General features: G+C 39.5%; 1 protein-coding gene across 3 annotated transcripts in view; it reads right to left on the minus strand.

Moving 5' to 3' along the window:
- Window positions 1-14,344, minus strand: part of Corin (corin, serine peptidase) — a 201,519-nt gene that overhangs the window by 13,248 nt on the left and 173,927 nt on the right. For all 3 annotated transcript variants that reach the window (XM_029477597.1, XM_021163653.2, XM_029477598.1), the window contains 3 exons: window positions 6,313-6,426; window positions 3,043-3,092; window positions 2,725-2,899 (listed from right to left, as the gene is read on the minus strand). In XM_029477597.1, coding sequence (XP_029333457.1) covers window positions 2,725-2,899; window positions 3,043-3,092; window positions 6,313-6,426 — 339 coding nt within the window. The remainder of the gene's footprint in view (window positions 1-2,724; window positions 2,900-3,042; window positions 3,093-6,312; window positions 6,427-14,344) is intronic.

Below are 14,344 nucleotides of genomic sequence, written 5' to 3' on the forward strand. Positions count from 1 at the left end.
CTCACTATATAGATCCTCCAGTGCGAGAGGAAACTTCAATACCACATGTGGAAACAGTAAGAGCAGCCCATAAACTTGAGTTAATAAGCACATTAGCACTGTTGCTCCTTTAGAAAGCTGTGGATTCATTTAGGTAATCACCTTTGATGAATGCGCTTCCCTACAATAATCTTCTGCTTGTTGTGGGCTACAAATCAGAACTGTAAAAGACATCTGAAAATATCTGGCTTCTTCTAGAGCAAGAACATCACAGTGTGTTTCTAGACATACTCTGGATCATTCTGGGTCTCACATATGAAAATTCTCAAAAAAAGGTACTGGTTTGATACTCGCATATTATTTTTCCCCAATAGAGTGATCAAAATGTATCACATTTTTCATTTTTCATCATTTGTCACATATTCTGAATATATATTTAAATGTCGGTCTCCTTTGCTGGTTGAAATTGTTCAAGAGACTCCCCAAACATTATAGGCTCTTGCTATTGCCCTTGGTTAACTCCCAGAGGTGGAGGACCAGGTACTTCTGATATACTTACAGGCCTCTGAGTTGGATCTGATTTGAAATATTAGCTTTTATAGTATCAGAAAATGTCATGCAAACTTCTAAAGGTGGGATACAATCAAAAGTATTCCACATCTGTGAACCCCAATGCTAACCACTATGGGGCTATAGCCTTAAGGACACAGTAGTAGTACCCAAACAATAGCAGTACCCAATAGCTCTCTAATTGGTCTTAAGATCCATTCAACAGAAGAAAGCTATACCTAGTACTGGAACCCTAGGCAACTAGTTAGGACTGGGGAAGTTATAGGTCTCAGAGGAGAACTTACTAAACCACTTTTCTAAACTAGCACAATCCCTGTCTACCGTGTAAGTATGCGTTCTTGTGCCCACAGTTGAGTTTATTTCTCATACCTCATTAAGGAAACTTCTCTTTGTAACTGACAGCGACCATTACAGAAAACTACAATCAATCAAATGCGGAGTTGTGGAGCCTGGTCTCAACTGATACATCTATAACACATCACATTCACCTAAGGGACAGGGATCATTGCGGGAAAGGCAGTAGAAAGATTGTAAGAGCCAGAGAATGATGGAGTTTTCTATGAAATTGTGTCTCATAGAAATGTCAGAGAAGTCCCACCCATGAAGACTCACTACTATGGCTGACTAAACATGGCCTGGCGGTGACAACACTGAGAGACATGCCAATGTGGATAAAGTGGGAGAAGTTCAGGTGACCTCAACCCTAGACAGGGAACTACAGGCAACGAAGGAATGCTGAGAATGGGAGAAATAGCCCCCACCCTCACCCCCCCTGCACCTGGGAAGAGCACACCTGTTGGTTATCCAATACTAAACTGTCAGCCCTGAAAACATCGAAATACAAGTAACATTGGAGAATGAACAAATTGTATTTATATATTTAAGAATATACACATATATGTGCAATAACATCAAAAGGAAAAGAAGCCATAATTTTGAAAGAGAGAAAGGTTGGTATATGAGTGGCTTTAGAGGCAGAAAAGGGAGGGTGAGAAATGATGTAACTATAGTATAATCCCAAATAAACTTGCTAAATAAAAAATCTGTCTTCCTACCAAGCTCCTTGAGGGACAAAGCAAGTATCCACGTCTGTAACCCCTATATAGAGCTGAGTATTTTCCCAGCCTCCGCTAGAAGCAATAGCACCCATAGGATGCTAGAATTACAGGAGAAGAGTTTTACCCCAGCAATGTTATAATAACAGCTAATTGAACTTATCTCAAATGTTCATCAACTGATGGCTAATAGAAGAAATTCATGGTAAGGCTATACAGAATAGGACTTAGCTTCCAAAACATGTATTAGTGCTATAAGAACCGACCTAGAGGGATGGGCAAGGTATATTACCAAAAGGGAAAAGGCATTAATGATGTACAATGTGTGGTTTCACGTTGTGAAAATCAACAGCGACACCACGCGAACAGCTGGATGTGTTCGGAGCCATGGAGAGATGTTCATCCAGCTAGAACAGGATTTACCTTCAGAATGATGAGGAGATGACAGAAAGGAAGCATGGAAGACGCCGAATACAGCTAGCAAAATGCAAGTATATACAGACCATAATGCCAGGGTGCACTGCACAGGGCATGCTTGCAGCAATATTCTTTAAAGATACATACACTCTTCTCAGTCTCACTAGCTGCCCCTGTGCATGGTTTCTAAGGCTTAAATAAACCACCTCACTTCCTGCACATACAAATCTGTGTGGGAGATATTGCTAGGACAAAGACTTGGTTCTGGATCTTTGAGAAACCTAACACAAATATTATACCTTTAGTTCTACTTCCCAACCACCTATGCCTTGTCCAACTGAACCTCATGGAGTTTCCAAACAAACCATTTTCACGTATATTCACTTGTATATAATACACTTAAGATGTGCAGAATGGAGACAGAATGGCAGTGGCTGAGAAATCAGTCTTTTGAACCTCTTGGTTTTCCTCCCTCCTTAGCACATACATTCTAAGCACCATGTAGCTATTGGACATTTATAAGTGCTAGACCAGCAGGGGAGAAAGAGCTCCACAATTAAAGACTCTTTCCATTTTCCCGGGAGAAAGAATGGCTATGATAATTGAGTTGAAAGGACTTCAAGGAGTTACATGCACCACTGAGAATTCCCAAGTGACAGATGGTAAGATCCAGGAAAACGTAAAATGAAACATTGCAACCTACCCTTCAAAGCAATGGGCAACTGTCAGGACCCACTTCTTGGCAATGAGGACACAGCCACAGATATGTCCACTGGGTTCACTCTGCAGAGAGCACTGCCACGGCCACCTCCCAGGACGACTAGTCCGACCCCCAAGGATCCTCTTGTTCATTCGGGCAGCAGGGCGGTGGCCACAGTCTAACAAGGATGAGAAATCACAGTCCGTGATTCATTCCCAAATCTAAGTAGATGCTGAGCTTTGGCTGTCATGCACAAAGGATCCTGTCTCCCAGGAGACAGCACAGCTAATGTCATATCCCATGATACACCACCAATCTCACCTTGCTTGGAGCACAGAAGGGAAATTTCACTTCTGCTTGGGCAGGAGTGCCTACGATTGGAAACATAAGATGTTATAAGGTTAAGTTACATGCTTTCTGTTTACCCGAAGCATGTTATCAACGTCATGCAACACAGGGTCCACTGTCAGAGGAGTTCGTACTCGCCAAGTACAGTTGTCTTATGGAAAGACTTCTCGGGGCACAGGTGAGGTCGGGGACCACAGCGGAAGCATATACACTACTTGTTTTAGTTTATTTGATATCACAACGAGATGTCACATTTGTGGAAAGAGCAATTCTTATCATGAGGTTTCTTACATCATCATAGTTGAAAGTTAGAGTCTATGGTGAAAGCCAGATACAACCCCACCCCCATCCTCCCAAAAAACCCTGAGATATGGACCGAGAGAAATAAGATATTACTTTACATTTTTAAATAGAAGATCAATGAACATGGATATTTAGACTGAAAAAAAAACTTTCCCAGACTGTCAAAGTTAAACTGTGGTTATAGGAAGAGATGACAGGAGAATGTGAGCTTAAATTTATTCTCTATAATCCCTGATGGCATGGGTAGAACTAGTAGGTACTCATTATTGGAGGTGTGGATCCTTACTGGGGCTCCCTAAAAAAATCTCAGTTCAGTTATGAAGCCATAGGCGAGCTCTCTCTCTCTCTCTCTCTCTCTCTCTCTCTCTCTCCTCTCTCTTCTTTCTCTTCTCTCTCTCCCTCCTCTCTCTTCTTTCTCTTCTCTCTCTCTCTCTCCTCTCTCTTCTCTCTCTCTCTTCTCTCTCTCTCTTCTCTCTACCTCTCTCTTTCTCTCTTCTCCCCCCCCCTCTCTCGTGCATGTGGTTGCACAAAAGAATTCAGTTTAGGTTAACTTAAATGGTAATCAGCAAATACTTTTCTGGCCATCAAATGTTTTTTTTCATCATGTAAATTAGAAACCTGTAAGGCTTGTTAGGACTCATAAAAATTCTAAGAATCCTTGATCTCTCCTATAAAAAAAATCAGCCCTTACATATATATATATAATTTCTATGCACCATAAATCTTTCCACTTTGAAAATTTACTGTATTTTCATCTTTAAGAATAAATTTGCCTTTGGTCATCTGTAAATACTGGCAGAAGATTAATTATACAACACATAAAAGCCTAGTTTTCTTTCTACGTTCCTGTAACCTAAAGTCATATTTCTCTATATCCTTGGTTTTGTTATTTCTACTGTGACTAACTCAGGTTTATTATGTTTATGTTTAGATAGCAGGCACTTTATCAACTGCACTATCTCTATAAATCCTGTTCCCTTGATATCAGAACTTATGTTTTAGACTTCCTTCTAATCTCCAAATGTACTCAAATGACATAAATTCTTTGGGATCACATCTTTCTTTACTTTCATTTAATTTTATACTCCTTGTGAGATTAGCCCGGGACCTAGTGTAAACATGATATTAAAAAATTAGTTGTAAATTTAATTACTACATTTAAAAAATTATAGCTTTTGTGTAGAGAGTCATAACAATTAGCCACTTAACTCTTTGTAGCGAGCTTGTTACATAGAATCTCATTTAGTTAGTGAGCCATATCTACAAGTCCCCAAAGTAGAATGGCTATTTATTCATCTGTTTGACCAGGGAGACTTTTCCCATACCCAGTTTAGAGGAACATCATTGTGTTGAAAGACTTAGGTCATTGGTTTGGAGCAAGTACTTCATTTGACAAAGTGTTCAGAAATTTGGAGGCCAGAGTTTGACCAATGAGGTAGTCTTCAGATTTCCTGATGGGTGAAGGACCACCTTTACTTTTTTTCTCTGTGGTTCTTAAAATGTAATCTACCTAGCACTACCATTTTGTAGTCAGATAAATTAATTACCTTGTGTCTTCTATCACTCACCATCTGTAGACTTGGCCTTTGAGATACTTGTTTAAATACTCTTAAACCTAACCCTTAGTTTCCTCAATTGTTAGACTAAGATGATCATAATTAAGAAGCTTATTTTAAGGAATCGATGGGTCAGTCTAGATGAGACAACCTGGCTAGTATCTGTAATGTGATGTGTCCTATGAGAATCCATCCTTGGGCAGGGAAAACAGCTCAGTGGTAAAGTGCTTGCCTAGCATGCAGGAAGCCAGAGGACCACAAAAATGCACTTACTAAAAATAAAAATACATCTCTTAAAAAAGGAGGTGACTGGAGAGGTAGCTCAGCAGTTCAGGGCATGTAGTACCCTTGCTGAAGGTCTGGGCTCTGTACTCAGTATTCCCATCAGGAGGCCTGTCACTCAGAGTTCTGGAAACCCCTCTGGCCTCATGGCCCATTAAAATAAATTTAAATGTTCCTTAAAATAAACTTGTTAATTATAACTATCTTATGCTAACAGCCAAGGAAATGAAGGGCTGGATTTAAGAATATTTAAACAATTATCTCAAAGGCCACAGCCTACAGATAGCGAGTGATAGAAAAGGCAAGCTAATTTACCTGAGAACAAGATGGAAGATGGAAGTGCTAGGTAAATTATATCTTAAGGACCACAAAGTGGGCTGCAGAGATGGCTCAGTGATTAAGAGCACTGATTGCTCTTCCAGAGGTCCTGAGTTCAATTCCCAGCAACCATATGGTGGCTCACAACCATCTGTATGTAATGGGATCTGATGCCCTCTTCTGGTATGTCTGAAGATAGCTACAGTGTACTCATGTACATAAAATAAATAAATTAAAAAAAAAAAGAACCACAAAGCACCTGCACTTACCTGCATATGCTCACATACACTAGATGTGTAAATTAAAACAAATCTTAAGACAATGAAAGAATCCTTCCTTCCTGACATTCCTCTATCAGCCCATGCACAAGGGAGTCGAACTTGTTTAATACGTCATAACTTAAGAGAAGACGTCCAAGCTACATGACTTTCTTTATGACTTGTGTTTATTATTTTCTCAGACTCTAACTTAATTTTCCCTGTTAACTAGTCCTACATAGTATTTGTAGGAACTACTGACGGGAGAGTTCACTTCCAAATGAGACCTTCTTCTAGCATAATAGATCCTTTAGTTCTGACTAAATATGAAATTTGTCAAAATAAAATTAAACCTGTCCTTAAAGAGCCCATTAATGTTGAAGCGTAAAAGCTCACAGATATTCTGGGAAAGTTATTTTCTGATATGACAAGTTTGAATGTTTGCATGTTTGAGATAGAGGAAACACCCTTGGTCAGTCCTTCCTCTATAACGTGCACACATATGGCTGCCGTGGGGGGTTTCTTACCTGTGCACCAGCAGCTCCTGCAAGGTGCTCCCATTGAGATTCTCCCAGTTGGGGTACAACCTCAGCCACTGCTGGCCTTCCTGTCCTGGGATCAGCTCGGTCACAGATGGCTCTCTGATAGAAAGGAAATGCTGGGTAAATAGTCAAAGAATAATGATCTTTGAGCAGGTGTTATCATTATTTAGAATTCATTTCTTAGAAATGTATCACGTTGTAAATCAATATTTCAAGAAACGATATTTACTCAGGAGGATTTGTCTGGAGTATGATTAGCAAAGGTGGGGGGCAGGGGGAGTTAGGAAAAGGACCAGGCCCGTTAGTTACTTTGGGAAAAGGCCCCACCAAGCACTACACACTGTGTGCTTTATCAATCACTCACAAGCTTCCAAGAAGAAAAGCAACTAGCTTGCACCTTAGTTACGTCAAGTGAAGTTGAAGAAACTCAGTAGGCAAAGAACAGTGTTATTAAAAATATATATAGTTTTCCTTGCATTCTGAAACACTGAGATGTTCCTCACGCACAAAACTAAATCCTTCAACACTGGTAACGCTGTCCTATCCTGTGGCTCATTACTAGACAGAATCAGCGAATCCACAGGAGTCACTCGTAAACGCAGTGAATGTACAGTTGAGGTCCTAGAATCAATCCCCTGTAGAAAACAAGCCAACTGTACTACACAAAAGAATCTGCCTTTGGGGATTTGTGCAGTTGCAGAAGACAAACACAAACATGTGATTTTCCCCACCGTTGAAATGAGACGACAAAGCTTACTCAAGAGTTCTGAAACATCTTGACAAATGAAATTTTGTTTTGTTTTGGTGAAGCCATCCATCAAAGGGCTCATGCTAGCCAAGCATTTGACTGCTGAGCTATATCCCCTAGTCCCATCCCATAGTACTCTGAAAGGAGCTGTCACCAGATCACTAGACAACAGCCAATTCTGGCTCCATCTTCGTCAGTAGGCTTTGTGTGTAAGCAATAACAGGTACCCCACAATTCAGTTTTAACTGGGTTTGCTTGCTGTAAACACACAAATGTGTACAAGTCTCTAAAAGACAGGGACCCTGTACCTAGGCATCAAGAGAGCAGCAATGGCTTACACATATCCACAGCAATAAACTCTGTTCCAGTGTGTTTGTTGCTGGGGTAAAAGCATTATTAGGACATTAATAACAGTGTTTAAAACAACATTTAAGTTGTAAACAGTAATCAACTATAAATGTTATAAATTAAAACACCATTTGATAATAAACCTTAGTGCTTGAGAGCTGGTACTGAAATACAAATGTCTGTGTAGGAGATGCACACGTATCTTGCTCAGAGTGTGGAACATTTCCATGAGAATACTTAGAATCCAGCTTCTGAAGTAATTTTTGAATACTGTCATATCCTTATCCTTAGTTGAGTCCTATTTTGTAGATACAATTTAAGGTCGTACAATGCAATGGCTCTGAGCCTACTACAAGACAAATAATCGAAGACTGGTTAAGTTACTTATCAAACTGAAGAGCGAGCTAAGACTTTGACAGAATGGCCTTCACAGGTTTCAGACAAACAGGAATGAACACTGCTATTAAGTCATCCCTGCTTAGACAGCTCAGTTGACACTTGCTACAGGACAACTCTCTTCAGTATAAATGTTTGAAGTGGGCATGATGTCTGAGTCTATCTTTCCAGTAAATCATAATTTAAAAACATACCAGTGAAACTCCAACTGAAAATAGATGGTTTTCTTATCTTACAATCTCTTTTGTCTATTTCAGAGGTAAAACATAATAATTATATTGGGTACAATCTCTAGGTACAAGTGACAAAATAACTTTTTATGATTTTATATTAACTTATAACATTAAATCACACTATTCGCATCTCACAAATGTTAAAAACAGAGTAATTAATCCATTTCAGTATGAAAAGTTACAAAATTATAATCGAAGTAAAGTGTTTACTAAGTAATAACTATCAATTAAATAATATTTAGCATTATTAGAGCATTAATAACAGTATTTAAAACAACATTTAAGTTGTAAACAGCAACCATCCATAAATGTTATAAATTAAAATACAATTTGATAATAAATCTCAGTTTTACATAAATGAATAAATTGTGCCAAGTGATAAGTATATATATTTTTTCTTATTAGATATTTTCTTTATTTACATTTCAAATGTTATCCTCTTTCCTATTTTCCCCTCTGAAAATCCCCTATCCCCTCTCCCCTCCCCCTGCTCCCCAGCCCACCCACTCCCATTGCTGGCCCTGGCATTCCCCTATACTGGAGCATAGAGCCTTCACAGGACCAAGGGCCTCTCCTCCCATTGAGGACTGACTAGGCCATCCTCTGCTACATATATAGCTAGAGCCACAAATTCCACCATGTATTTTCTTTGATTAGTGGTTTAATTCCAAGGAGCTCTGGGGGGTACTGGTTAGTTCATATTGAGATAAGTATGTTTTTATGTAAATATATTCTTTGTCTTTCTGAATATTTTGTTGGAAAAAATCCCATTTTTTGATACCTTTTGGGGCATCACTTTTACATTTTAGCAAATAAAGACTCGAACATTTTATGGACAGCCCCTTGATTTTGGTGTTATAGTAAATGCTGATTGATTTTCAGCTTATGTTTATCATTGTGTAAGGCTAGAGATAACCAGTTTCCACTTCAGTGGGCCATTTCTTTCTTTAGGAGCCTGTAAGCATGAGTCAAAGCTAACTCTATAACAGAAGTGCCTTGTCTTGCCAGATGCCCTCTTCTTCCTTCGTTGGAGGCTTTGGAAGCATAGAAAATGCTTCTAAACACATACACAACTTAATTCGAATAGGAAACATAGAAAACATGGGGCTTTCAAGATAAAGAATTCAAAAATCAGAAAACTTTACATTGTGGACTTATATAGTACTGCATCGAACACCAAAACAAAACAGTAGCTGAGTGTGGATACCAGCCCAGCCATACCTGAGTGACAGGGTAGAGGTGAGCTCAGCCTGCAAAGGCATGTACTTATCTTTCAAAGGGCTGGTGCTGGGGAACTAATACCCTCGACTCTCTGCCTCTCTGATCTCCATTTCCTTCTGCAGCAAGGGAGGGAGGAAGATGGAGTAGTGGTCTTCTTGTCCTCAGCTGACTTCCCTACAAGTCGGGGGACTGGCCTCATACTGGCAATAAAAACTAAGCATTCAATCAACATTGTGACCAAAAGGAAAGACGTGTCCCCCAGGACCGACTGAATCACATTTTGTTGAAGAGTCTTAAGGATCTACAAGCCACTCACAGGAACCTGGGGGTGAGGTACTCTCATCTAGTTTTGATGAATGTACCTTCACCTCAGCCAAGAAGAGAAGGTCATGTTCAAGGAGATTAGCACTCATTTGTCTTCCAGGGATAAATGGAAAGTGAAACAGGTTCATGAAAAGCAAGGGCTGTGTGTTCCAAAGAAGGATAATGCAGATAAATGGTTTGCCTGCTACCAGAGACTTTAAGTGGTATATTTTCTTTCAGGAGATTACAGAGCCCTGGGTTAGGAATATACACAGTCCTTTGTATGTTGGATTTTGAGTAATGTAAAAAGGTTAAAAGAGGGCATTGAAATTAAGCTCGACTTACATTTATTAAACGGGGTTAGCCAGTTGTGTTCATACAAGTAGTGCTAGCTATCAGATGCTTTGGAACTCAAAAACAAATGTTACTTCGAGAGAATTTGAATGACTGATGTAGTCAGACAGACATTAAAATGGATAACTGTGAGCTAATAAGGAAAAATGGAAATTGAAACAAGAAATTAATAGCTATCGTGTCCATGAGAGAAACAGATGAACTCTTGTTTTCAAAAGTTCTTTGAGGTACTGGATAAGGGCTTCAAAAAGATGAGGTCAAGAAATAGAGAGAAATAGTAGAGCGAAGGCCGCCTCAGTCAAAAGCATCTCTGATTTATCCACATAGGAGACATGAGTGATGATGGGGTTAGGGGTTTGGGATCAGAATTCCAGCTCAGTGTGTCTAGTATTTACCAAAGAAAAAACTTGAAGATGGGTAGGGTATAACAGGCATTGACATTGTATTCAATGGTAGAATAAAAGAGCTGAACTTTCTGTCCAGATTTTAATATAATAAGAAAAGACACGTAGTTTTGAGATACAGTAGTATACAGATGCTGACTTGGAGGTCCTTTTTAAAGACAGGAGGAAGAAGACCTAAGGTCAGAAACTCAGCTATCACTGCGAGTGCCCAGTACCATTTCATAAGGATGCTGGTGTGTAACAACTTCTTGTAGAAACTATTCAAGTCCTCTTGGGCAAAATGCTGAAGGTCACTTAAGTTGTATTGTGTTCTTAGGTTCTCAGGTTTCACCTATGTGCATGTCCCAGTCAATGCTCTAACTACTGAATGACCTGGGAATCTGCTAACATAGGGATTTGTGTGAACCAAAGTTATTCCTGCTCCTGAATTTCACGACTCACTGTTGGTCCTGTTATTACTGGGGTTGAGACTAGAAGGGTGAAAACTAGCTTTGGACAGTATTTGGCTTTGGAGACCTCAGGGAAGCTGGTTTTCGTGATAAGCATTGGTGGCAATCTATTTTAGTGATGAGTTGTTTATAACCAAGTGTAATATGAGAGAAAACAAATCCGATGGGCTTAAGATCCTGCCTCATGCCTCTGCAGTTAATAATGGAGACTTTCTCTACCTCACTGAGAAGTTTCCACTTCATAAATTATTCACAGACTCAACTGACAGGCTTTGAAATTCTGTTTGCTAATTCCTGTCAGGCTTTACCGTTACTTACATAAACTTACAACAGGAATACTTTGCCTTTGTTTTCAAAGCTGGTACCACGAAGATTCATGGAAGAACTTAAAGAAAAAAAAAACCCCTCTTCCTATAGATACATTTTCAGGAAAACGATTTCCTTTTACCCAGAATACAACATTCTAGCAAACACTGTGAATACACACATTGTACTCTAGATTTTCTTTCCACTGACATGTTTAACCACAAACCTCTTAGGATTGTGTAAGAAACCAGTTCCCTGTGAAGGCAACACAGGAGAACCAGAAATGCTTCAACGTTGCTGCGTGGAGGTCAGCTACTTACTCCATGGGCTTGCTCCATGTGGCTTCTCCCTTAGACATGCAAACATCTACTCAGAACTGTAGGGATTTTTACCAAGAAGTTGAAAAAAAAATTTTTGGATTATGTTATATAGGGTGGTTTTCCCTAAGTCTATAAACATAAAAAAAAAGTAATGAAGCATGAATGTGATAAAAATATATTATACACATGCATACATTTCTCAGAAAATTAACTAATAAGAAGGAGTATAGGACCGGACAGATGGCTCTGTGGTTAAGAGCACTAGTTGCTTTTGCAGAGAACTCAGTTTAGTTCCCAGCACCCACAGGGTGGCTCAAAACTGTCTGTTAACTCCATTCCAGGGGATCTGATGCCCTCTTTTGGTTTCCATGGGCTCCAAGCATAGAGGTAGTACTCAGACATATCAGCAAGCAAGCATAATTCACACAAAATGAAAATAAATGTGTCTTTAAGGATAAAGAGTTCTACCTTTTCTGGGAATCTAAAGCAGAAAGGAAGACAATTTTTAAAAAATGTGTTGGACAGCATTAGCAATCATGGAAATGGAAATCAATTTCGTGGTGAAAATATCCCATTCCAACTAGGCTGGCTATCAAAAAAGTTCTTAACAATCAGAGTTGACAAGAATATAAGGAATTATAACTCATACATTGGTGATGAGAGTTATAAAATGAGATAGCCCTTTTGGAAAAGAGTTTGGCAGCACTTCAAAAAAATTAAGAATAAGTTACCATTTGCTATAGCAATTATATTTCTAAGTATTTAATGCCCAAGAAACTTGAAAATGTATGTTCGTGGAAAAGCTTACAGGTGACTATTGATTGTGAAATTCTATGACAAATGGAAAAAGTGAGACACAAAAGCAGATATTATATAACTCCACTCATGGAAAATATAGTCTGTAGAAAAATCCATAGATGCAGAAAGTGCATTAGTAGTCATCAGAGGCTGGGAGCAAATTGGCTGCTAATCACCATGTGCTTGGGGGTTGAGGGAGAGTGGGGTGAGGCTAAATTGGCTGCTAATCGCCATGTGCTTGGGGGTTGGGGGAGAGTGGGGTGAGGCTAGGAAAAGAATCTTGGAATCAGGTGGTACTAATTATGTAACTTTGTGAGTCTGGTCAAAAGCATCGCAGTAAGGCTAATGGAAAGGGTCACTTCTAGGATAAGCAAGTTATAGCCCACCCTTGAAACCTTGTGACTATCAGGAGATGCTTACTCAGGCTTCCTATGCATGAGAGCAGCAGGCTGGGCTGGACTTCCAAGTGCAACAAACAGAGAGCTTGCAAGTTCCATGTGAATAAGGCAGCCATCTTGAAGTAAATAGTTCTTTCCGGGTAAGCCCTGGGAGGCAGTGTCAACATAATCCCTACAAGGGGCTACTACTAGGAACTTCTAGGTCACATAACACACGGTGTCTTTGACTGTGGTTTTGCCCAAAATATAGAAACATTCTCCAAAGGCATAGTTTTCTTTTGCTTAACTTTAAAAAGGTTAAGGGGAAAAAGAGCAAATTACAGCCAACTCCATAAAGAAACTCTGCCAATCACATAGACCCAGGACATGGATTTCCAGATGAGCTCACATTTTGTAGCGATAGAGCTTGTGGAGACAGGACACAAGGAAGTTCCCATCCCCTTTAACTTATCCTCAAATGCCAGATGTCTCAACCCTGAGTTTGGCAAGGATTAGAGAGCTGAATACGTCCTAATTTGTATTGTTCATTAAGTACACATGCCTATGTTTCTGATAGTGTAAGTAAAAGACCATATGTTGTCAAAGGAACTCAGGAACTGGATTTGTGCCTTTGTCAGCAAAGCATGTGCTTCCAGGCTGGGGTGAACGCTGGAACAACCTACAGATGGAAATCAGTCTTCACTTTTTAACAAAAACATCAAATCTTTTTACCTGGACAAACACTTAATTACGGGTCTGCCATTTTGCTCTAAAACATGGAAAACAGAACCCATGACCATGTTTTTAATAAGCTGCCTCTACCAGAAATATTGCTGTGCAATCCCAGAAAACACACAATTTGGCATAGGCGGGAGTGGTTTTTTTTTTTTTTTAACAAACTAGTTTATAAACTAACCACTGAATTCAATGAATACCCCTTTAAGAGGAAGGGTGAGTTATTTCCAGATGATACTAAATATTGGTGCTTTATTCAGTCTGTGCTTACAGAATGAATCCTCCCAAGGAGTAACGCTGAATCTATTTCTCTTACATACTTTAAATAGGAATTCCTTAAGCTCTGCTCTAAGCCTGTGTCATTGTCAAGTAATGAAATGAAACCTATGTCCTTTGTGTCTCTCCCACTATACCATCAAGCCCCTAGTTTAGATCAACACTCATAAGCACATACTCCACAAAATGAAATAGAGTATGGAAGGTAAGCAGAACCAGCTAAGGGTTGGTTTCTAAGGTTCAACTTTTGAAGTAGATTGTGTTTGGAACCTAAAGGCTGACCAGTATAAGGGGCACTCCATTCTGAAAACCAAGAAAGAAAGCCAGTCTCTTTCCCCTCCTACCTGGAGTGTAGACCAATCATGGTCAGAAAGATTCTGCAATCTAGGACTTTGGCTCGAAGATTCAAAGGTTGTGTAGAGCTTGTTTGGGGCATCGGTAGCAGAAGTTTGCGTTTCTACAACACAGTTAGTCTCTAGAGACCCAGGAAACAGGAGCTTTCCAAGCAGGGCATCCTCATACCAGGGATGTGGCCTCACCTGATCATTAGCTTCACTCTTTCCCTGTTCTGCTCTCTGCGTGTCTCTCAGCCTATGAGCCACCAAAATAAGTTGGCAAGTATACCTGAAGCCAATCTCAAATGACCTGATATCATTACTCATTTACCCAAGAATTCAGTCAGTAATTATGGCATATTAACTATATTTCCACTTCATATTCTCCTTGACTTTCAGTAAAATAAAGTTATC

The sequence above is a fragment of the Mus caroli genome, chromosome 5, assembly GCF_900094665.2.
Source record: "Mus caroli chromosome 5, CAROLI_EIJ_v1.1, whole genome shotgun sequence".
Taxonomy (NCBI): domain Eukaryota; kingdom Metazoa; phylum Chordata; class Mammalia; order Rodentia; family Muridae; genus Mus; species Mus caroli.